The 24,475-nt window shown below is 33.6% G+C and overlaps 1 protein-coding gene across 5 annotated transcripts in view; it reads right to left on the bottom strand.

Annotated features, from left to right (window-relative positions):
- The window catches only part of IQCB1 (IQ motif containing B1), a 35,425-nt gene that overhangs the window by 3,969 nt on the left and 6,981 nt on the right, over window positions 1–24,475 (bottom strand). For all 5 annotated transcript variants that reach the window (XM_015251726.3, XM_015251728.3, XM_006218896.4 and 2 more), the window contains 8 exons: window positions 24,342–24,471; window positions 20,670–20,763; window positions 16,722–16,821; window positions 13,516–13,694; window positions 11,492–11,601; window positions 10,787–10,896; window positions 5,279–5,421; window positions 3,522–3,670 (listed from right to left, as the gene is read on the bottom strand). In XM_015251726.3, the coding sequence (XP_015107212.2) occupies window positions 3,522–3,670; window positions 5,279–5,421; window positions 10,787–10,896; window positions 11,492–11,601; window positions 13,516–13,694; window positions 16,722–16,821; window positions 20,670–20,763; window positions 24,342–24,471 (1,015 nt within the window). The remainder of the gene's footprint in view (window positions 1–3,521; window positions 3,671–5,278; window positions 5,422–10,786; window positions 10,897–11,491; window positions 11,602–13,515; window positions 13,695–16,721; window positions 16,822–20,669; window positions 20,764–24,341; window positions 24,472–24,475) is intronic.

The following is a 24,475-nucleotide window of genomic DNA, read 5'->3' as shown; positions in this document are numbered from 1 at the left end:
TGGTAGTGACAACACTACAATAGTTGTTAACTCTTAGTGTATATAGGGAGAAGGATGGGGTTGTGACAGGGGTGACAGAGGACAATGACCTTCTAATTATATTCTTCTGCAGTGTTTTAATATTTTTACTAGGATATATTCATGTATTATTTGTACAGTAAGCCATAAAGAGAAAAAAGTAGAAAATCAGCTTTGGGTTCTAGTATTTAATTCTAGTCCCTTATAAACGGTATGATTTTGGGCAAGTCATTTGATCTCTATAGGACAGGTTCTATGTCCACAGAAAACAAGAACTCCAATTCTACTTAGCCAAAGGACTGTAAAGATCAGAGAGACAATATATAAGAAAAAGTCTGGTAAATGAATACTCTTTCTCATGCCCTTCAGAATAAACTCCTGGTAAAAGAAGAAATCTTGTAACAGGCAAGATTTGGAGACAAATTTGAAATTATTCTGTCCAATTTTTTTTTTTCACTCTCTCCCTTCTTTGTAGTTTTTATTTTCATTAAAGTTACATGTTCACATTGTCTCAGGCAAGGGTTGGCAAGTTATGGCCCACAGGTCAGATCCAGCCTGCTGCCTGTTTTTGAAACACCTAAGAATAGTTTCTTATATTTTATATGGTTACAAAGCTTAAAAGGAAAAAAATTATTTCATGACACGAGAAAATTATATAAAATTCAAAATTCAGTGTTTACAAATAATGTCTATTGAAACACAGTGCATCTCACTTGTTTACATTCTGTCCACAGCTTCAATTGTACTTATATCCTCCTTTTGAGAGATTTTCTCCTTTTCTTCTATTCTTCCCTTTTTTTGATTTTTATTCTTTGTTTCTCCTTCTATCTTTCCTCTACCTCCTGCTTTTAGTACTACCCTAGGCTTACAATACTATGCTGGGAACTTCAGAATAAAGTTCCAGAACAGAGGATTCTCTGCCCTTAAGATAAGAAAAGTCCACCTTGACTGTCTCTTTTTATTCTTTGTCACTTCAGGACTCTCTAAAATTATATTTATCTCCCAATTTTTTTTTCTCAACTACCAATGGTTTGTTTCAGTAAGTGCTTTTGTGGTTGGTCTTTAACAGATATGTATATTAGTGCTATAGTACTTTGCTGCTATAATCAACTAGCAAAAATTAGCCATCACTCTGGCTCTAGAGAGCAGACACCAGCAAACATCAGCTTCCTTCTGAGAGCTTCTTAAGAAATGAGAAAGCAAGAAATGAAAATCCTGGAGCATTGAAAGGGAAAAGGCAGCTAATTTTTCTAATTTAATTCCAATACTATACCACCACAAAGAACTCCAACCCATCTACGTAAGGATGTGTAATTTGAAACTAGCAAGTTAACATAGAGTTTTCTTGATTTTTAGCTACCTGACAAATGAGGCCTCTGCTTTTGCACAAAAGAAGGGACAGAAGGTAAACAACAGTTCTTGGCCCTTCTGTGCCAAGGACACTAATAACCAGCTCCTCCTGAGGGATAAGTTCAATGAAATGATATTCCTACTTCTTTCTGTGAAATTGATGAATTATTGTTTTCTTTTCTTTCTTATCAAGATCATTTGCAGTACTAATAGAAATATAAAGGGAGTCAAATATATAACTTTAAATGTTCCAGTAGGCACATTAAAAAAGTAAACAGAAACATGTGAAATTAATATTTTGCATATACTGAGTTACATAAGCATAACAGTATATGTAAAATATTAGCATTTCAACAGGTAATCAAAATTAAAAAATTAAAAAATTTAAAAATTAAGGTGACATTTTACACATTTTTTCCATACCAAGTCTTCAAAATCTGGTATTTTCAACTTACAGCACAGCTCACTTTGTACTGGCTACATCACATATCAAATACTCAGTAGCCACAACTGGTTATTGGCTACTTAGTGCAAGTCTATAGTATATCTTAGAAATGGATGCTTCAAAATGTGGCAAAATGTGTCCTTATGTTATTGCCCTGTTCTAATTTTTTTCTATTTTCCTTTTTCTCCCTTTTCTGTACTTTGTCATTTTACTTTTTCTTTTCCCTCTTTGAAACTAATCCTCTTCTTTCCTATTTCCGACTAGCTCTGCTTTGAGTTCACTGTTATTTTCAGTAGTGAGTTTCAAAGACATGAAGGCCATCTAAACATGACCTAGACGCATCGTTTTTGTTTTTACTTCAATGGAGACTCATATTCCATTCTCTGGGTGAAGAAATGAGGTAAATGTGACTACTTTCCCCCCTCTTATTCCAAAGGAAAGTGTGAAAGCCAGAACAACTCTGCCTTTATAGCCCTCAGATATCCTGTTGTGATGATGTCCCCTCCTTCTCTCTCTAGGGAATGGTGAACAAACTGGAGTATCTCACTTTACAGTAGAGGACCCTTTAACAAAGTATTGGACTTACCTAAATTAGGCAAGATAATAAGACAACTCAATAACGGCCAGGCTGATTCTCTGACAGGGAAGAGTTTAAAAAGAAGGTAGCCATGAAGTAAAGGTATTAGAAAGGACCCACTGTCAGATTGCAACACTGATATTCACAGGTTAATGCTTAGATGGCCTTATTTAGCAGAGGGTAAATAGTAGGTGTGGATGTGATTCAGTGATGGTACAGGACTGTTTGTTGCACATATGGCCTGATATCCCTCGAAGAGCCTGAGGAAGAAGGAGGTAGCAGACATCTCTTCCTATTTCCCTAGTATTTACACTGTTTTTTGAATGGCTTTAAAAAAAATCTTTATAAAAGGTTAATCAGAGAATTCAACAAAGAGACTGTTCAAAATCTATCACTGTGAAAAACTGAAATTGATCTGGTTTAATAACGGATTATAAAACTAAATGCTATATGACCTAAAATCCTAATATGAAAGGATCCACTTATAACTATGTATAAGTAAATAACTGGATATTAGGAAAACTGGTCATTAAGTGAAATAGGCAGCCTTGTGCTATGTATTTCCAAGGCAATAAAATATTACTATGCTCCAGATAAATCCCAGGAAAATTAGCATTTAAGAATACCACCATTCTACAATTCAAGAATTATAATGATCTAATTATACCTAATATATTATCTGTGCATTAAAAAACATCAAATAGGCATTTGCATAGGACTATGCAGTTGACAAAAAACCTTGCCATAAATTAGGTCATCTAATCTACACAGCAGATGAGTGAAAAAGATAGGGTAGACTTTGCTTATCAAACACATGTTAAAAGCTGACAATAAATAAAACTTAAGTCCTTATCTTTGAGATGCCCATAGCTCAAGCAAGAAAGAAAAAAATTAACAAACAACACTGCATTATGGTAAATAATGTATAAGGTCTATGGAAATACTAAGGACTGAGTGTCTAAATCATTCTGGCCAGTGGTAAGGAGGTTCTCACTTTATAGAGGGGGAAAGTAAGGTTCAGAAAAGCTAAGTTACTTGACCAGGACTTTACAGTAGATAAACAGCAAAGTCAGGTATGAACCCATGTTTTTGCCTCCTAGTTCAGTACTCTTTGTACTACATCAGACTCACTGCTCTCTGAAGTGTGACAGCTGCTTTATATTCCGTAAGAGATGGCCTCTGTTGGCGAAAATTTTTCCTTTCCCTGTACCCTCTCCAATGTTTCTGGATAATCAATGCTGATTTCTCTTCTATTTCCCGATTATGTTTTTCCACCTGACCTAAAAAGATGACAGACACTATTACAACATACTCACTTCTATGCTTTCTGAAGTTCTGGAATCAGGACAATGAAAGTAACAACAGTCTTGCAGTCTTTTTATTTTTTTCAGTACTGCTCACTGATTTTCCCAACTTTGTTATTCTACAATGTAAGATTTTAAAAACAAAGAGCTCTAAAAGCTTTCCCAGACTAGGCATCTTCTTTAGAAAAAAAGACTCATATAATTTTTTTGTGTCAGAGGAATGAGAAAAGGGCTAAAAATCTGTTAGCAAAAACATTCAGAAAAAAGATACACAAGTAAATAGTTAAGAAGACATTCAGTGCCACCAGAGGGAAAGGGCAAATCATGTACATGTGTTACCTACTCTGTGTGATTCTAAATGTCTCTTTAGTCAATCATTTGATTCTACAGATGATTTTATTTTTACTTTCTGGGAGTTGGTCAGCATATAACAGTAGCTAAGTGAGAGAATAAGGCAGTAGAAGGTAATAATAAAAAAGGATATATCTGAGAAATAGTACAACAAATTAATAGAATTTAGTGACCAACTAGAACTAGACATGTAGGTGAGAGAGGAAAATAACTCTAGGGTGTCTCACAGATAGGAAACTGAGTAGACTGTTGGTGGAATTACCTGAGATGAGGAATACAGGAAGAGGAAGTTAGTGGGGGCAGATAATGACTAGTGTTATGGATGCTTGTAGATAGCTAAGTAAAATCAACCAACAGGCAGCTGACTACAGAGCTGTATTATTCAATGTAGACACCAGCCACAAATAGCTACTTAAATTTAAATAAAGTAAAATTAAAATTTCATGTGCACTAGCCACATTTCAAGTAAATAGCCACCTGTAGTCATTGGCTACTGTATTGGACAGTGCAGATATAGAAGATTTCATTTTGTCAAAAGTTATACTGGGCAGGGCTGGTCTACAGCTTAGCAGAAAGGATGACAATGCAGATAGGATTTCAGAGTGCTAAACACACAGTTGGTAGTTGAAGCTACAGTTATGGATGGGAAGAGCAACATGAGAATAATGGGGTAAGGATGGAACTCTGGAAAACATCTATATTTAAGGGAAAGGAAGAGAAATAAGAGGCTATAAAGGATACTGGGAATGAGTACCAAGAAGGGAGGGGAAGAACAAAAAAAGAATGCTAAAACAACTCAGATTTCCAGACTATACTTTAATATTAATTTCAGCTTAGTGTGTCAAAGGTGGTAAGAAGGTTCACAAAGCTTATCCTGGGGTATGGGTAAAGTTCTGAGGGCAGAATGTAGCAATAGTCTAACACCTTACTTAAGTTCAAGGGGTTCTTTCTTTATGTCACTGACAGCTATCTTTAAGCATAAAATTTTATGTTTCATTAATTTATCTGAAAGAAAAGAAAAACTAGTGGAGAGATTGCTCATCATCAACTAATAGGCCTTAATTAGAAAAATCAGTAACTTTTTTTGACTTGAGAGATTTAAGGTTTATCTAAAAAAGGAGAAACAGGGAAAGGTCCACATTTAAAATAAGAAATCATCAGGTAGCTAGGAAATTTGTTTTATTAAGATACTGTAGTCAGTCTTTCACTTATAAAACTGATACTGCCACGCACCTGGATGAACTACTTCGAGCCTACTCAGTCGTATTTCTCGGGAAAGTCTCATGGCTCTCTGCCTTTGAAGTTGCACTTGTAATCTGCGATCTTCTTCTTCCTTCTGCCTATTTAGCTTCAGTAACATCTTTGTTCGTTTAGATCTGTGATGGAAACATTACCTTACACACAATTTTCATAATCATATGTCTACTCAAGAAGTATATGAAAAAAGACAACCTCACTAGTAATCATATAAATACAGACAGAAAAAAAAACTTTAAAGATAATTCCTAGTGTAGTTAGAATGTGATGAAATAAGTTTTCATGTGCTGCTGCTGTACAACCTTCCTAGAGAAATATCTGGATATATGCATCAACATATGTATCAACAGCCTTAAAATGTTAACCAATTAATTTCATTTCTAATAATTTTCTTAAGGAAAAATCCAGTATGTATGTAAATAATTAAGAATGTTCTCCACAGCATTTCAGCAGTAACAAGTTGAAAATAAACCATATGTCCCACAATAGTGAGTTATATAAATAAATACTGATTCATTCACTGGATGAAACTCTATAAACTATGAAAAAAATAGTTTCAAAGAATATTTAGTAATATGGGAATATACCCACAATCTACTGTCAAGTGAAAATAAAATTAGGATAATTTATGAGATTCAAATTGTGTTTAAAAATATATATTTACTTATATAGAAAAATAAATAATTAAAATGCATTAAAATTCCAACAGGGATTTTCACTGCATGTGATTATAGATGGCTTTAAGTTTCTTCATATGTTTACCTATTTATCACTTATTAATTATTTTTATAACCGATCATAGAATTTTTCATGTGGCTGCAAAATTTTTATTCAGTTAGCATTTCTATATTATCTGCTTTTATTCACCAAAATTTCTCCTCAGCCCTTTCTGTCTATAGTTTTTTATTACTTCCTATTATCACTATGTAAGGAGATCACAAATGTTAGTCTACAGTAAATATACTCAAAATGCCTTCAGATACCCATAGAAAAAGAAATCAGACAATTAAAATGAGAAACAGACTGCAGTCTATCTCTATAGATTTAATTTGTATGTATCCACTCAAGAGCATTTGCTTTCTTATAGATTCTTAGAATTAAATGGCCAACAAATGTAGTACCTTGGCTACAGCTTTGGAGTCTTAACAGGCAGACTTCATACTGGTGTAGTTAGGGTTATAATGATTTTAACTCAATTTCTTTTGAAACAGCAAATACAATTAAGTATAACACAACTTTCAAAGGAAAATTATAAAATGATTTTGATAATATTTTGTATGTATAGTTTTTGTTTTCTTACAATTTCTGAACTGCTACCAATTACAATTTAAGTTTTCTCTGGCTTTCTACTTAAGCCAGAGTTGAGCTGAGGATTTATTTGTGTCAAAACATCTTTCTTAACCCTATTATCAAAGGTAGAGAAGACCTCAAGTATGTGTATGTACCAGAAGGAGAAGGGGTTCTAGAGAGGATGTAGGGCAAGCTGAATAGTTTCTAACTATCTCTCCTGCTCCCTTCGAAGTGCTGGGGATCAAGTAAAGGAAGGCTCTTGCCTTCTCAAAGAATGGCTAACGGAAACTTGACTCTCCCAAAGAACTCCCCTCCAAAACTTCTGGGTTGTATAATAGTATATAGATAAGAATGTTTTGCCCTTTACCTACTTATAGAGGGTAAAAGAGAACAAGCCCTAAACAGAATCTACTTTCAAACTGATTAACAACAAAACAAAACAAAAAACCACCTGTTTCTAATTTCTAACTGATTATAGATTATAATGTCTAATACTGCATTACTAATATTTTTACTATACTATAGTATGAGAAACACAGTAATCATTAAAACCGCATTGCTAAGACATTTAACCTGTCAGAAAACTGGGTTTGAGAAATAGCATAGGTATGCAGGTTATGAAACTAGCAAAACTGCAAAGACCATGTAGCATACAGGTAGAAGTAAAATACAAACCAGGAAAACAGTAGACAAGTGAGGTTCAGTGATTGAATAACGACAATAAATTATAAATATATGTGTTTCTGAATTCACGTGTTTTAACCTACTGTTTGAAAACATTTATTAGGAATTAATGTGATTTTGCATGTTTTCCAACTCCCCTTAGGGATATTCTAGGTATTCTGTGGGTAAAGGTTTCTATAATCACTCAAAAATTAAAAGATTATTCACGTAACTGGTTTCTTTGTGAGAAAAACTAGCCATTTGACTATCTGGAATTTGTACTGCACTTCTGAAAAGGAAAAGACTGATATCATATTCTCAGAATAATTTACCTAAGTATGTTTCATGATTTACATTTAATTAACATGAACCTTTACCATCAAAGAGAGAGCTGACCTAAGTATCTGCTGCCAAGACATCAGGAATTCTCCAGAAATTTCTCTGTCATAGAACACGAAGTATGAACCAGAGGAGACCCATATAGTTGATGGGCAAAGTAGGTCATGGGTTCTGTTCATTATTAACTCAACAAACATTTGAGTGATTGCTGCCTTAGGTGAAGAGAGAAGAAATACAGCCCTAGAGCTTAGTTTTAAGGAGAAGTTGAAGGGTAGTGGAATATGCCAGTTTGGCATAAAGACTGTTTTGTGCTGGAGGCAAATGAGAATCAAAAAATGCAGAAATAAGCCTTCCCAGAGCTTCCCTTAACTAAAAACAGAAACATCTGAGAAATGAAGACTGCCATAGATGCCATGGCCATGAAGATGGAAAGCTGGTGCCAAGACAGATCTACAGAAATAACCCATATCTTCCATGAGTTTCCCCAATATATCTACGTTCCCACAGTTTGCAGCCCTTGGAAGCCTGAAATCTTTTTCTTTTCACCTGCCATTTTTCTATAAATGTATTGTTCTTTGTTAATATCTATATAAGCCCAAGTTCTAACCACCCCTTTTAGTTACTCATCATGTCAAGTTTCTTGTGTGATGAGTGCTGCACACATTAATAAACTTTTTCTCTTTTTAATCTGGTATTTTTTGGTCAGTATAATTTTCAGGGCCCTAGCCAATGAACCTAAAATGGGTAAAGGGAACAATTATTTCTCCCCTACGAAGTCAAATAATTATAAATAAAAGACCTAATATCAGCACCATGACAGAGGTAGGTAAATTGTGAGCTTTCCGAAGGTAAATGAAATAACTGCTCCTTTAGAAAACCTTGCTGAGGAGAAGGGTACTTAACAGAAAACAAAGTTTCTGACCAAGAAAATGATTAAATAAAAAGAAACCACCAAGAAAGTGCTTTAGCAAGGATGTGACTGTAAAAAAGTACCTCTTGTTGAATCTGAAGAGCTCTGATGAATCTAGGTCCATAACTGTGAGTGGTGGGCAGTCTCTCCCCCCAAAAATCAGGGAGGGGGAAAATTACTCTGAAATAATGACCTGACCACAAAGAGACAGAAATAACCTTTGCAGAAAGCCCAGCTACAAAGGAAGTAAGAGAAATTTGCATAAACGTTGCAACTAATAGAAGAGGAAAGATGCTGACACCTGGAGAAAACTTGAGGTTAAAAAATTAAAAACACATCATAATGTGAGATTTAAATAATTTTGGCTTCAGGCAAACGTCTTTTAATGGATGTATTTGTAATCAGTCTGGTTTTGTTACATAGGCAATGGAACTTCTATTTTTAAAGAGTGGAATATTAATTAAATTCTATAGATATCCTTCTAAGTGGACAAAATCTGTAATCCTAAGATACTATTAAATAAAGATTTTAATTGCAAAGGAAAGTAAACTGGCAAATTTGGCAACTACTATAAGGCTAAACATTAACAGTCTGAATTCATGGCATAGGGACACTTAAATGTTAAGAGCACATTCAGCTGAGAATGATAGCCAAGTAGAAAATCTGTAAGTCATAAATAGTCCACCTGAGTTCACCACAGAAGGCAAGGCTGTACCAAGAACATATGAGACTCCTGAATAAAAGAATATACATTGTAACTCTCAAAGTATTCATCACTTCTCAAATTTATTTGACCAAAGAAATACTTTACATGTGTTTTTTAAGAAAACAGCTAGTAGATAGACAATAAACTTTGAGCAATGCTGGAATGGATTACACGTGCCTCTCATGAGAACTGCTTATTTAACAGATGTCTGTCTAACTAGATTTGTAAATCTTCAAGAGCAAAAAATATGCCATATGCATTTTCCCTCCTACCACTTTCTAAGTAACATGCTAGAAAAACTTTCTATTCTTTTAATCTTGTGAGGTACATAGACAATTATCCCCATCTTATTGATGGGAAATTAGAGGCTGAGAAAGGTGGGACAACTTGTCCAAGGTGATTCAGCCCTTAAGTTTCTGATGAGGGATACAAATTCAAGTCTGTTTAACTCTCCCACTACCACACATAGCTCCTGGCACACATTAGGCACTTGCAGCATGTTTAAAAATATTAATTTTTTTTGCTACTAACAAAACTCATGCCCAATGATATCAATAACTTTATAAGTCTTCTCTGAAGGAAACTTTTATCTATGAAAAGAATGTCCACTAAGGGACACAGTTAGCCAGAGTGGCTTAAATATCTACCACTAACCCATCAAATCCTTAAGACACAATAGAAAGAAAACACTCAGATACAAAAGACTTAGCTCCTGAGGTCGTTTGTGACAAAGTAGAGCCATCTCAAAGGTGATTTCCTCATGCAGCCTAACTTAAAGGTGAATTTTAGTTCACTATTTTAAAACATGTTTCTAACTGAGAAATGCAGCTGCAGTCTTGAAAGAAAGGTTTCAGTTTTCTTAAAAATAAAAAAAAAACACTGACTTTTGGAATATGCAAGTTTCGCTTTAGTGAATTAAAATTTAGCTCTAAGTTAGGGTGCATGAAAAATCACCTCTGAGATGGCTTTACTTTATCATCAATGAAGGGATAACTCATTTGTGTGTGTGTTCATTTTAGTGCCTCTAAGAATCTGGATGGGTTAGTTATATGTAAACTGAGCTATGTCTTCAGTATTTCACTTTTAGTCCACTTGAAATAGAGATAAATGACAAACTAGGTCATATCTCAATGACCATATATATCCATGCCATATTTACTGAGGAAAATCAGGTTGACATACTTATATACTCATATGTATTTTTACCATAATTAACATATGAACGATTACGGTAACTTTTAAGTTTTAAGGGTTTAATAAGGTAACTGACCATCACTGGCTCCCTCTGTAGGCTTGGCCCACACAAAAAAAGTCTTATTAAGTGAACAGGATTATATATTTGTTACATTAGATTCCTGTCTTACAGTATGTCCTTTGCTTTGAAAGTACATCTGGTTAATGGAATGCCGGTACTCAGAAATGAATGGAACAAGAATTAAAGCAAGAATAAAATAGATTACCAAAACTGAAAAAGAAAAAAAGAACCCCAGACTCTTAAGTTTTCACTCAGCTGTGCTCTAATAAAACATATCTAGCCCTCTCAAGAACATCATTCCTCTCACCAAAATTTTTTTACCTGAAACTCCTCTGCAAAGTAATCACAGCAGATGGAAGCTTCTTTAATCTCTTTCTAGTTTGAAAACCCTTCCAATAAGCTTGAATCAAGCAAGCTGCTTGATGCAGTTTCTGAAATTAAAGCCCAGAATTAATTTAGAGACATCTCTAGGGAAGTCTTTTTTAGAAGTTAACTTCTTAAAATATCAGGTATTAATCTCCACCTCTAATAAGCTGGGCAGGAGGCAACATTTTCATAGGTCCAGGACAGGGAAGACCTAAGAATGTTAAACCTGACTTCCCAAAGGAGGCTCACTTAGGCAATATCTAGAACATATTCAAGATAGTCTGGTTAGCTCCAAATTCTCCCTGATTAATCTCACTTCCAATCCCATTACAAGGATATTTTAGTCCTGCTTATTTAATGCTTTAACATCTTTGCCTGACTTCTTTGCATGGCTTTACTTAATCAAGGATTCAAAGGTATGAAGGACTCTGTACATGCTTAAAAATAGAAAAAGGCTCTAGGGTTAAGAATTTAGTCCATAAACAACTCCTTCTCCCATCAAACTATTGCTGCTCTGGATGTTTGGGGGAAATAAGTAAAGGAAAGGGGAGAGAGAGCAAATAAAAGATTCAAGAGGCTACCATTCTCCAATATTTTGAAATTAAAATGTTTACTGAAATGTTAGCAAATACCGTGCAAATTATCTTTATAATTTGATACCTGCTCTTCTACTTCCTGATAGACGTTAGGGCTTAAAAGAGCAATGAGCTGTCTAAGTTCTTGAGTAAACTCTGTCCCAGGCTCTTGTTTATTTAGTAGACTTCTGAGCCCTGAAATGCAATAACAAAATATGATTTTATTATCTAACCAGAATTAATTTGAGGTTAAAAAATCTAGTTTAGAAACAAATGAACACAATAAAAAGACCAATCACATCATTTTTCTTTTTCCTTTTCTCAAAAACTTCTAGACTGAGGTCTTTAAGGATATTCCTCTATCCTAAAAGTTTTTATGTGCTAACTTGTGAGATCTGATGCAAAATCTGTCTAGTCATTCTTTTCAATTAAAAAAAAGAGGGGGAGTGAAATCATAGTGATAAGTCAAAGAACAGAATTATACAGGATTTTTTTTCCTGTTTGAACATAAATACCTTAAACCAAAACATTTTTTAAAAGATAATGAATACATACTGAGTAAATAAATGCCTATCCTATGGAAGCACTTAAGCAGGTTACTAGTTACTATTAATTAAAGGAAGTTATTATTAAATAAAAATATACAGTAATGTATGTAATTTGGGGCAAATCAATAGGTTCCCTGAGCATATATATTATAGGAGAAATGCTGTAACACTAAAATACTACACTTTCATCCCAAAACAAAACCGAGCAATAATATAAGGTACAAAGTAAGTATTATTTTCAGGGCATGGTGGAATGATGCATTGTAATGTATGTATTCAATATACAAGGGAAAATGGCCTTGGAGTATACAACTGGGGAATTCACTGTATGGATCCTTCCATGTCTAATACTTTCTTCAAGACTCAAGTTCTCAGCAGCATTAACAACTGTAAAATATCTTGAGGAAACTGAGTAAGTTCTACTGCTAAGAAAGAGAAATATTGTTAAGATAAAATTCCTTTATAATGAAATCTGTTGGATAGTCACATTTCTATAGAAGAAATCTAATTACAAAGAGAAAAAATATGTATCTGGCACAATATCATGTACAGAATTTTTTAACTGGCACTTTCTCCCCCTATCTATTCCTATAATACATAAAATAATTATGTTCACAGTAATGAGTAATGCAAGCTAAGTCACTAAAGTGCCTTCCAAATCATCAGGAATGATTGAAGTCCACTGTAATTGTTTTGGTATTAAATACATCACAGTATATTCTAATGTTTGAAAATTTACATATAACCCTGTATCAATAAGTACATATAATAACTAGAAACCTAATCCTTGACCATACTGAATAAGAAAATATATTGTAATGAATTCACAGTTCTGGCTAGCAAAAAAACAAAATTAAGCTAACACATAACTTTACTAGGTAATTAAAAAAAAAACTATCTGAGTGATCTTGGGTAATTTACCTACTTTTTCCATGCCTCTGTTTCTACTGCTATAAAATGAGGTTAAGAGTAAACATCTCACAGGATTGTTATGAAGATTAAATAGTTTAACACATGTAAAGTTTGTAGAATAGTAGAAAACTATTATATGGGAATGGTCATACACTGAGTCCTTTCCTTCTTAGGTTTTCTGACTTTTTATTCACATACACGTTTGGTTTTGGAGGTGAGGGAAAGTTTTTGTTTGTTTTGAGGAAAGGCAGTATAGGAGCTGAAGAGTAATTATTAATTGATGTAAAAGTCAAAAGGGCTGTCAATCTCTCAAGCATAGTTCTATTTTCTCAGTAAAGTTAGGTAAGATCACTAATCTTTTTGGTCATTATTTTATTACACTATGTGGCATATTCAATACACCTTTTTGTCAGAGAGGGAGCAATATTCATTGTAACCTCATCAATAAAGTATCATATGCCATCTGTTGAGACATGAAGATGGTGGATAACATCAAGATTTTTTTCCTCATTTTTTCTGTTGCGACAGTTTTATCTGCACATTTCAGTATTGACTTTTTTTTAAAACACAGGTATTTTTTTCCCATAAACCACCAATAAAAATGTTCTTTTTGAAAACCTCAAGAGAAAAAAGAATATATAAGCACTACCTTTGTAGCAGGCACTTAGTCTCAGTAAAATCAAAATTTCCTGATGGGATTCAGCCATCAACAGTAGGAGCTTTGTAGCAGTACTTCTTATAACCGGACTAGTAGTTGATAAAAGTTTGAAAACAACTTCATCTAAAATTGAATGCAGAGTTTTCACTTCTATTCTGAGTAAACCACCACTAATAGAACAAAATAAAAAAAAATAAAAAATGTACCATTACTGCTTGATGCATAAGTATTACAACAAATTAAACATAAAACGTTCAGCAACTTGATGCCTGACTGTGGTTTGATCCAAGAAGATAACTAAATTTTAAGTGTATAGCTTAGTTCCAAGAATATACCACATTAAACCAATTAAATGAATTCTTACTGTATATAAGGCACCATGCTAGGTAAAATAGGGAATACAAAGTAGCCAAAGGCCCTCTCCTCATAGAAACCTGCAATCAAATTGGGGAGGAAAGATAAATGTGCAAAATATTAAATAGATGATTCAAAAGAATTCAAGGTAATAATAAGAGGAAAATCACAAGACAGTAAATACATGGTTCATTGTTTAATGATGTATGAAGACAAACATACTACAGGAATTTAATTATCATGTACTTAATGTAGAAGGAACTTTAATTTCTTTTGGTATTTCCTTTATTATACTAGCAACCTCATCTTGCATTACTGATGTCATGAGAAATTACCTGATACTTAGAAATAATCAAAAGGGATTACTGAGTGTCCTTTTACTCATCCCATTAAGGAACATGTGGTTTTCTAGGAGTGTGTACCTTTAACTATCTATTTACTACTTATTAGGATATTTTGCAATTCTGTAAAAATAGATATTGGCCTGTAGAAAATGAATAATGGCAATGATTCTTATCTGAGAGCAATGCAAATAGATTCTTATTCAACAACAATATAAATGACTTGCATTCAGTTGGAAAAAGTAACCATAAAGTTTTTACCTGATACTCTACCATTCAACTTCTGTGATACAATGTTCTTCTGGTCCCCCTCCATCCTCCGCTTACAGATTATTGACCATTCTTTCTCAGTCTTCTTCATGGGTTCCCCTTCCCCAACATACCCCTTAAAGGCTACTCCTCAGGATTCATTTTCAGCCTACTTCCTTTCTCACTGGATTCATACTTTCCACTAAGCTCTCATGTTTTTAACTATCATTTGTAGGCTGATAACTCATAAATCTATAACTCTAGTCCAGATTTTTTCCAGAAGTCACAGTTTATCTATTCAGCAGTCAGTGGATATCTAAGTTGTCTTGTCTTTGGTATTACAAATAAAGCTATGAATATTTGTATACAAGTCTATGCATGGACTCTTACTTCTCTTCCTGCTGAACATATCTATGTTCAACAAAACCAATACTGAATTTATCACCTGTTTCTCCAAATCAACTCTTTATATATTCTTTGTTTTGGTTATACCACTGTCTCATTACCCAATATAGAAAACTTGTGATACCTGAATGCATCTTTTATCCTACCCCTTATCAAAATACTTCTCAAGGCCTGATGATTTTTATTTTGAACAGCATCATTAAATTATAATTTATATACAACAAACTGTACATATTTAAATGTGCAATTTGATAAGTTTTGATATTTTTCCCTACCACAATCAAGATAATGAACATACCCATCACCCCCCTAAAGTTTCCCTTTGTTTCACGGCAGTCCTTCCCTCTTTGCCCTCCCTGGTACCTTATTCCCAGGCAACCACTGATCTGCTGTCACTATAAATTAGTTTACATTTTCAAGAATTTTATATATAGTTATGATTATAGATTCTATCTAAACATCATTAGTTTGCAGAAATTATTACTGCAAGATATAATTACTTTGTATTAGTAGAGGAAGCAGGGAGAGGGGGAGAGATCAAAAAGATTCTATGATGGCACAAGTGGGATTTTCTCATCTTTTTAAAGCCAAATCAAAGTATGACCTTTTCTGCTAAACTTCCTGCTTTGTATACTTTAGAATAAAGATTTTAAGATGTAGGCAGTTTCAATTCCCAGATGCAGTTAACTTGCTTGGAAACAATTTGATCCTTTCAGATTTTGTTTTCATTTTGTTGGGATGGTTCAGAATAGTGCTCAGTCTAATGTTAATTATCCCCCACTACCGAGATGAAACCTGAGTACTCTACCCAATGCTCCATTATTCATGAGGTTTTCCAGTTTGGCTGTTGGAATCAGGCAGTACCCCTGGCTCTGTGTGTTTCTGGTACTGTTCCTCTAAATCCTTTTGGATTACTGTTTTTCTTGGCATTAGGTAGTTTCCTCAAACGCATGTGCCAATCAGTACACTACTGAATACTTGAAGGGGACTCTGCAGATCTCTGGAGCTCTCTCTTCCATGGTATTCTGTCTTGTGAACTATAGCCTACTTTTCACCCTCAGCATGTTGTTTCTTATCTCTGTACTTTTGCTTATATTGTTACCTCTACCTACAAATACTGCTTTTTTTTCTTCCTTTCTGGCCAAATTTTCATGCTTAATGTTTCATTTCAGGTGTTACCTTCTCCAGAAAGCATCCCCCACCTCAGTTTGGGTTAGGAGCTCTAATACTTGTGCACCCTCAAACATTGTAACTTAATACACTGTAACATAATTGTGTTTGTGTTGATCTCTTCCACTATACTGTAAGCTATCTGAAAAAGAGGTTCATATTTTGATCAATTGTGTAAACCCAATGACAGACATATACCTGGCATATAGCAGATGCCTAATAAATCCATATTAAACTGAAAGAATCAGTGATTTTAATGACTTGTTCTGCCTTCCCATTTTAACCTGGGAAAACTGCCTACTACTTCTTTTATGCCCTTTTATATCACCTGTCAAATACTGAGCTTGTAGACCACTAAATAAATACACAATTAAGCATTTTTTATTGTGATCACAGTATTTTTCTTCAGATATCACGGTAATTTTTCTTCTCTAAGCCTGAGATTTGGTCTAAAATCTTGTTAAGCACTGAGATAAGATACCAATTTGATAGTAAATCTGCAGTCTTTTATAGTATTGTATATTCATTTTTTTTCTGAAATACAATGGTAAGAATAGAGCTTTTTAAACGTCAAGTACAAGTCATATGCAATCAATGATTTCAGGAAAACTGGAATAAAACTGGTAATGCTTCTGATTAAACATAAAAAATTCTAAGTATTTTGTAAAACCAAGTCACCTTTTGATCTGTAGTATGCTCTGTAGCATAGTCATGACTGTAGATCCTATTTGAACATTGTCAGTTTGCAGTAAGTGCAAGAAATGATCACTTTGCAATACTAAATAAAGAGAAAAAAAAAGGTTAAGATTCTATGATGATTCAACTGAGATTTACTTGTCCTTTCAAAACCAAACCAAAGTTTAATTATTTCAGCTAAACCTCCTACCTTTGTATTCATTACAATAAAAAGATGATTTTAAGATAGTTTCAATAACCAAAAATAATAGACAGTTATTCCACTTTTACAAACAGTAACAAATAAAGAATATCCACAAATACTAAGTTAAGAATCTATTGTTATCTCCCTTTAAATTAAAAATAAGATGTAACACATCCTAAATCTGAATCTCTACTTCCAGCAGTAAATTTCAGGGAACAAAATCAAATTTTCTGTGACAAACAGAGAATATGAAGGAACAGAAATGATACAGATGCCTATAATCAGTGGCTCTTGAGTTAAAAGATTTAATTGTTATATAATATGTCATGTTTGGTAATATCTTTAGCAATAATAAAATCATTAACTACAGAACAATTTTTTTAATTGATTTGTAAATTTTAGGCTCTAAGCAGCCAGTTATGAAGACTTGGCACTAAATGCTTATGCAAATTGCTTAACCTCTCAGAACATCTATTTCTCCATCTGTAAAATGAACAGCTCTCTCACAGGCTATGGTAGAATGTCCTACAACAGGGCAGACTTCCAGTAAATGTCTGTTTCTATTCCCTTCTGCACTAGCGGATCAGAATTTAAATTTAAGTGGGATCAGGGATGCTAGCAAGGCAGCTCTGTGAATACCACCCTAGCTTCTACAAAACAACTTTCCTCTTTCAATCTCCTAAGTGAATATATTTGATTTCTTTCACATATCAACTACTGTTCTTCATTTGTATTTACATAGTCCAATATTTCAATATTTCACCAGACACCAATTTTCCTTTAATGTTTAACAACTTCAAAACACAATTCTACTACTATTAAATATTTTTATGGCTTCTTATTTTCTATTATTCAATAGCAAAATTCTCTTCTGTAGCTGAGATAAGTATATTTTTCCACTTTTGTCTCCTTAAAGATATTTTATTAACAACTCTTCATTTTGGATTCACTGAAATCATGTAGTATGTAGTGTGTATATAAGCTTATCTTTTTTCTACACTGGAAAAGATTATGATAAAATAATTTATTAAAGTCATTTCATCTTACTTTTTATACTAGTTGTCTTATATAACTTATTTTTGGAGCCCCTATTATGTTTTTCAAGTGCAGTCAGATAACTACTTGGTCCCCCAAACAAAAACTGGCACTTTTGCTCACTTCTTTAAATAAAAGTTTCAAACATACATAAAAGTAGAGAGAATAGTGTAATGACCTAATATATACCAGTCACTCAACTTTAACAATGATCAGCTCAAGGCTAATCTTGATTCGCCCGCCCCATCCACTTTTTGCCTACTTTATTTTGAAACAAATACAAGACATCAAATCTTCATATCCACCAATATTTCAATATATATTCCCCATAGCTATGAATTATTAAATTTCTTTTAAACTATGGGTTCCTACTCTACCTTTTTCCCCCTTGCAATTTACAATTGTCCTATGAGCTTCCCAAAGTCTAGTTTTGCTAACTGCATTCCTGGGGTATAATTTAATATTTCTCTGATCTTCTGTAAATTGGTAATTGGAGCTATTGAAGGATTGTAATGATTCAGGTTTGAATTTTTTGGCATATACATTTCATATGTGAGGCTGTGATGAGCCATTATGATGAGGCACTAATATCTGGTTGTCTCTCCTTTTGAGATGTTGACAGTGATGGATAATTAATTCCTCGATCTGTCAATTCACTGAAGGTTGCAAAATGGCTCTATTCTATCATACATTTTTCACTTATTGGAATATTTTTATAGAGAGAAATTTCTTCTCATCATTATGTAAGAAAAGGCAGGATAAATGCTGGATTCTTCATTTACCAGTTTTCAAAATGAACTGGTTCCCTAGCAGATTCTAATGGTAATTTTTATAAATAGTGGTAGAGGAACATATAAAAAAGATTAGCAAAGTGCTGACAGTTGTTGAAATTCAGTGACGAGTACAAGGGGGTTCATTATACTACTCTACTTTTTCCATAAAAGGTTAATAGCCTCACTATATTTGTTGTGTTCTAATCAACTGGAGTTATTATCCTTACTACTGTTCAAATTTCCCACTTTTGGCTAGAAGTCTTCTTATGTTGGCTCCTGAGTCCTTTTCACAGAATCCTAATAGACTTTGACTGCTTCCTTCCTATCTAGTATTCAAGATACTTCCGGCTTATCTTGCATATTTTTGACCCCAGACCTATAGTCAGCCATTTCCCCAAGGAGGTGACTCTTTTGAGAGAAAAGGTTATTGGACATCCTAATTTTGTACCCAGTTTAACTTAGTTTTAATATGTACTTTATTGATACTTTAAATCTCCTCAGATTAATCTGAGGAGTACTGTCACTTTTGTTACAATTATTATCATTGAAAAGGAATATGGCATATTTAAAAAAATTTTTAAGGTTCTCTCTGCTGCTGTCTCTCTTTTTACTAGGTCTTTAATATCTCACTACAGTGAGTCTAAGTACTTTATATTTTTGGTAAAATAGTTCTTTAAATTGGGAACTTTATAATACTTGTTCCATATTGGGAAATGAAAAGAGAATGCTTTTAAAAAAGGAACTATTTAAGCATATTACTTAGCTCTATAATAGATAGATTTCTATAGATAGAATCCATATATAGATTTTGGATATAACTATCAAAAATATTAGTTATCCTAATTGAAAATTGCTGCTTTTGGAAAGTGGGAAATGGAGTGAGGCCCAAGGGCCAGAGATTGCGTTTTTTTAAAACAATCTTTATAGAACTATTTGACTCTTTAAATTGTGTGCATGCATAATTCTGAGTGAAAAACAAAATAGTAATATTTAGTTCAATGTTTACTCTCTAAAAAAATCAATGTTCTTTTATTATTCATATATAGTTACATTTTTCTTAGATTAAATCTTTCAAGAAGGTAGGAATGGTGGGGAGGGTATAGCTCAAGTGGTAGAGTGCATGCTTAGCAGGCATGGGGTCCTGGATTCAATCCCCAGAACGTCCATTAAAAAAAAAAATTTAAATAAATAAACCAAATTACAACCCCCCCCAAAGAAGGTAGGAGTGTTATAATGATTATTATTAAGGATTACTTTCTCAGTCTTAAGGAAACTAACATATATTTACATTTCTCTGTGTAAGTATAGAAATATGCTAAGTATAGAAAGGAACTTTGAAGTTCAGTAAAATGTCACTATATAAAAGCTTACTCTTATATCAATAGTTAGGCTGTGAGTTAAATCATATATATACTCTGTACATAAGGATTTCTCTCACCCTCACACTGAGTCTAAAACACAATTGTAATCTTTGAAACATAAAAAATTTTCCCTAGACTAAATTATTAAAATTATTATTATTTTTTATGTTGGTCATATTTTTTCTTTTAATTAATTTTTTTAACATTTTTTATTGATTTATAATCATTTTACAATGTTGTGTCAAATTCCAGTGTTCAGCGCAATTTTTCAGTCATTCATGGACATAAAATTATTAATCCTTATCTTAGATTTGCTAAATAGAAAAAGCTAAGGAGAAAGTCATACTTTAGCAAATTTCCCCTTAATATAATATTCACATTGTTAATGTCGTCTATTTAAAGCTGGAACCTCCAAATGCGCTTTTATTTTTTTGTGTGTGGGGTTATTTCAATGTGGTTTCATTTAACTGTGGTTATCTGTAGTTAATGAGGTATTTATTTTTAGGGAAAAAAAATCAAACTGTTAGCAGGTAACTCTACAATGACTATCAGTTATATGAAAAATCTTTTCTCTTACCATTTTGGATGAGTTGAACATGGTCTCCCAATAGCCAGAAAAGAGAATCAGTCACAATCTGGAAAAAGTGTAGTAATGCATCTTTTTCTTCACCCTTAACATATACACAAAAAACCCAATTTACTTTTCTGTAATTTTTTTTTTTAAAGACCACTCTGTGGAATCACAGGACCCGGTTTCTGGATCTATCTTAGCTATTTATGAGGTCCATGACCTTGTAGCTTTTAGTTTTTTAATTTAAAAAACTGTGGTTACAGGCTTATGATACTTGCTCTACTTAACAGAAATGGTTGTTATCCAGAGGTCAAATAAGACAATATAAGTAGTATAAGAACTACAAGTTTATACGCTAGGATTTTTCAACACTAGCTATACATAAGAATCATCTCAGGAGCTTTAAAAAATATTCCTATGTAAAGGCTTTAGCACAAATATACTGAAATCTGAATCTCCAAAGTCAAAAGTCTTGACATCAAATTTTTACTGAATTAGGTGGGTGATTTGGCTATGCAACCAAGGCTGAAAATCACTGCAGTATGCAAACGTAGATGTTAGCATGTAAAGCACTATTATTAGTGCATTTCAGTTGCAGCTTCTACTCTACGACTCCATGAGGACAGAGACCATGTTATTTACCTCTCCAGTATACACCCTGTGTCTAAAACAGTTCTGACACATAGTAAATGTTCAATCAATATTTATCCAATAAATAAATGACAATTATTTCTGCTTCTTTCTTTCTGGAAAGTAGGGTCAGAAATTATTCTAGATTAGAGTATGCAACACAATGGGAAATAAGAAACAGATTCTATTCACAATTCTGTCTTTTCTGGCCATGAAACTTTAGTGGAAAGCTGTATAAAGGCCACCAATCTTATCCATGTCCTGAATGTACTGTGACACAAAAGTAGTGACAACAGCAAAAACATGATTGCTACGATTACTCCTCATAATAATGAATTTTCTTTCTATTACTCTAGCACAGGATTAGATAAGTGCTTTAACAGACAAGTACTAACAAATATTACAATAATTTAAAAAGAAAGAAGTGTCAGACTAGACCAAGAATCCCTTTAGTCCAATAAACTGCCTTAGCCAGTTTCACTGAAGCAGCAGAAAGGGCACAGCAATCCTCACTGCTGATAACCTCAAAAGATAGTGCTGAGCTCCTATACTTATTACTTTCCTTTAAAAACCCATTAGATAATGTCACCCATAAATTCACAGCCTTTGAGACTCGGTTAACAAAATTTACCCTTAAGCCTCTTCAAAATTCTGGCATGGGTATTCTTCTATTCTTATAGATAGACTGTGTGTGTGTGTGTGTGTGCACGCATGTATACATGTAAGTATATGTAAGCATATTTTAATAAGTTTGCAATTTAGGCTATAACATCCTGTGTATGTCCCACCATATGCTCTACTTACCTATATGCCAGACAATCAAAAAATACATTTATGACTGGGAAACACCTAGGTAGATAGAACTAATAGATAAATTCAGTTTTCTTGTCATCTTTTTTTTCAACATTAGAAACAGAATTTTAATTACCTTTAATCCAAAGTCCAAATTGTTTTATTTTATTCTGTATTGATAATTAACTTTTTCTGTGCTTCCCTTTTGCCATGATAACCTATCAAGAAATGAGTGCTATGGGAGGAAGCATATGGGCTCAGGGGCAGAAACTGGGCTTACAGAGCAAGGAGAGTTGGTCCTCCTGCCCAACCAGCTTGTCCATCACACCAGCACCTGCTCCATAGGAACCTGAGTCAAGAACTGAGAAAGCAGCTTCCTGCCTGGATTCTGGACACTTTCCCTGTGCCCGGCCTATGTCTGTGCACTGAATCCTCTCTCATCTTTTTATCCACCATTTTACTTTGCTCTGGGGTCAAGTGGCCCTCTTTTTTGTAGCTGATTTACTCCCTTTGATGTATATACTAAAGATTTTTTATCTCTCCACAAATTCCATGATAAAGGATAGGAAAGTATTATGAAAAGTACTGAAGGACTATTTAAATGAAAAGAATATAATTATTATTGCTCTTAAGTGGAGAATATTAAATAAAAGTACTTTGAGAAAAACATAAAGTTTTCATAATGGTCTGAACTATTCATGAGATGGAAATTCATTTCACAAAGGAGGAGACTGAGGTACAGTGAAATCAAGTAGTTTGCTTCAGAACCCAGAGTCAGTCGGTGACACAGCCAGAAAAAGAAATCAAGCCCAACACAATTTCCATAGTTCACATTGCTTTAATTGGACTGAACTGAATTAAGCCCAGCAAATATGCAAATATTTATTTACTGCTAGCTTCCCTCAAAATGTCAGTGGAGATGCTAGAAGTGGTATTTGGGACCTGTATGCTCTATCACTAAGTTAAATTCTCTGCTGACAATACTCCTCACACTCAAACCACTTTTTTCTCCATATTATTGTACATCTTGCTCAGTTTCACTCTTACAATTTTTTATTGTTTTTGAATCAAAAATATATCTGTCTTAGGTTTTCCATAAGAAATATCTAAAGATTTTACCTACTTCATTAGTCTGAGAGTTTTTTAAATGCAAGACTGTCAATTCCTTATATATTCAAAGCATCTCAAATGAAACTTAACATCCCACAGTGACAAGTTATTTCTCTTCATAATTCACAAAAGTTGTCAATCTGCTCAATCTCTGAGGTGGCAATATGCCTATAAATATATATAGCCAAGAACTCATTCAAAGTAAAGGAATTTCATCCTTGCAGACTTATCACCCCTTATAAATTCTACATAACCAAACTGATGTAATTGACATTCACAGAACATTATACACAACAACTGCAGAGTTCACATTCAAGGATACAGGGCATCCTTGCTTTTGCATGGTACCACATTAAACGAAATTTGTGTATATCAAAACCTTTACATGGTTCTGATACCATTTAAGATAGCACTGGATATCAAGGACTGTTTGTACTGGAACATTCACCAATATAAAACATATGGAGAGCCATAAAATAAGTCTGGAAACATTTCAAAGGATTGAAATGACACAGAGTATATTATCTGACTATGACAGAATAAAATTAGAAATTGATAACAATAAAACATAAAGAAAATCCTCAAATATTTGGAAACTAAGCAACATACTTCTAAATAACCCATGCCCCCCACCCCCCGCAAAAAAAAGGGAAACATAGCATCCAGCACAATTTACCCAAGAAATACTTCTTGGCTTGAAATGAATCCTGTTTGGGTTGAAATATTTTGACTAAAGAGGATTTGAAAGATCAAACAGAAAGTTCACCTTTTTTCTTCTTCACCATTGGCACTATGAAGAAAAGCCTTGGGCCCAGAGAACAATATTTTCCTCTACTGTTAAGTAGAAAGTACGTTTTAGGAAGATGCTGTGGAAATAATGCGTCTAATGAGTGCTGCTCAAAATTCAGTCCTAAAGCAGATCCTTCAAAAAGCATACTGTTATACAGGATGTTTCAGTCAGCACTTCAAAATTTTCAAATGTAAAGTTTTTTTTTATTTGGTTGCAGTTTTAAAAATGTTTGACTCTATTACTCTAATTGTACTTTCAGCCAAATATTGCACATTTGAAAAACAATGTGGAACATCTTCTCAAGAATTCAATTGTTTTTTCCTACAAGACACAAAACCCTAAATAAACACATATACCTTAGATGCGTTGATGAAACATGTTTGCAATCGCCTCCCCAAAATCAGAAAATTTTCTGCAGCTGATGGAAGTAATTCATTGTAAAATTCCTCTGCATCTTCTCCTGGCTCCAAGCCCACACAGCAATGGCTGA

This window comes from Vicugna pacos, chromosome 1 (assembly GCF_048564905.1).
Source record: "Vicugna pacos chromosome 1, VicPac4, whole genome shotgun sequence".
Classification (NCBI taxonomy): Eukaryota; Metazoa; Chordata; class Mammalia; order Artiodactyla; family Camelidae; genus Vicugna; species Vicugna pacos.
The sequence above is the reverse complement of the archived record's forward strand: the minus strand, read 5'-3'. Positions and strand labels throughout refer to the sequence as shown.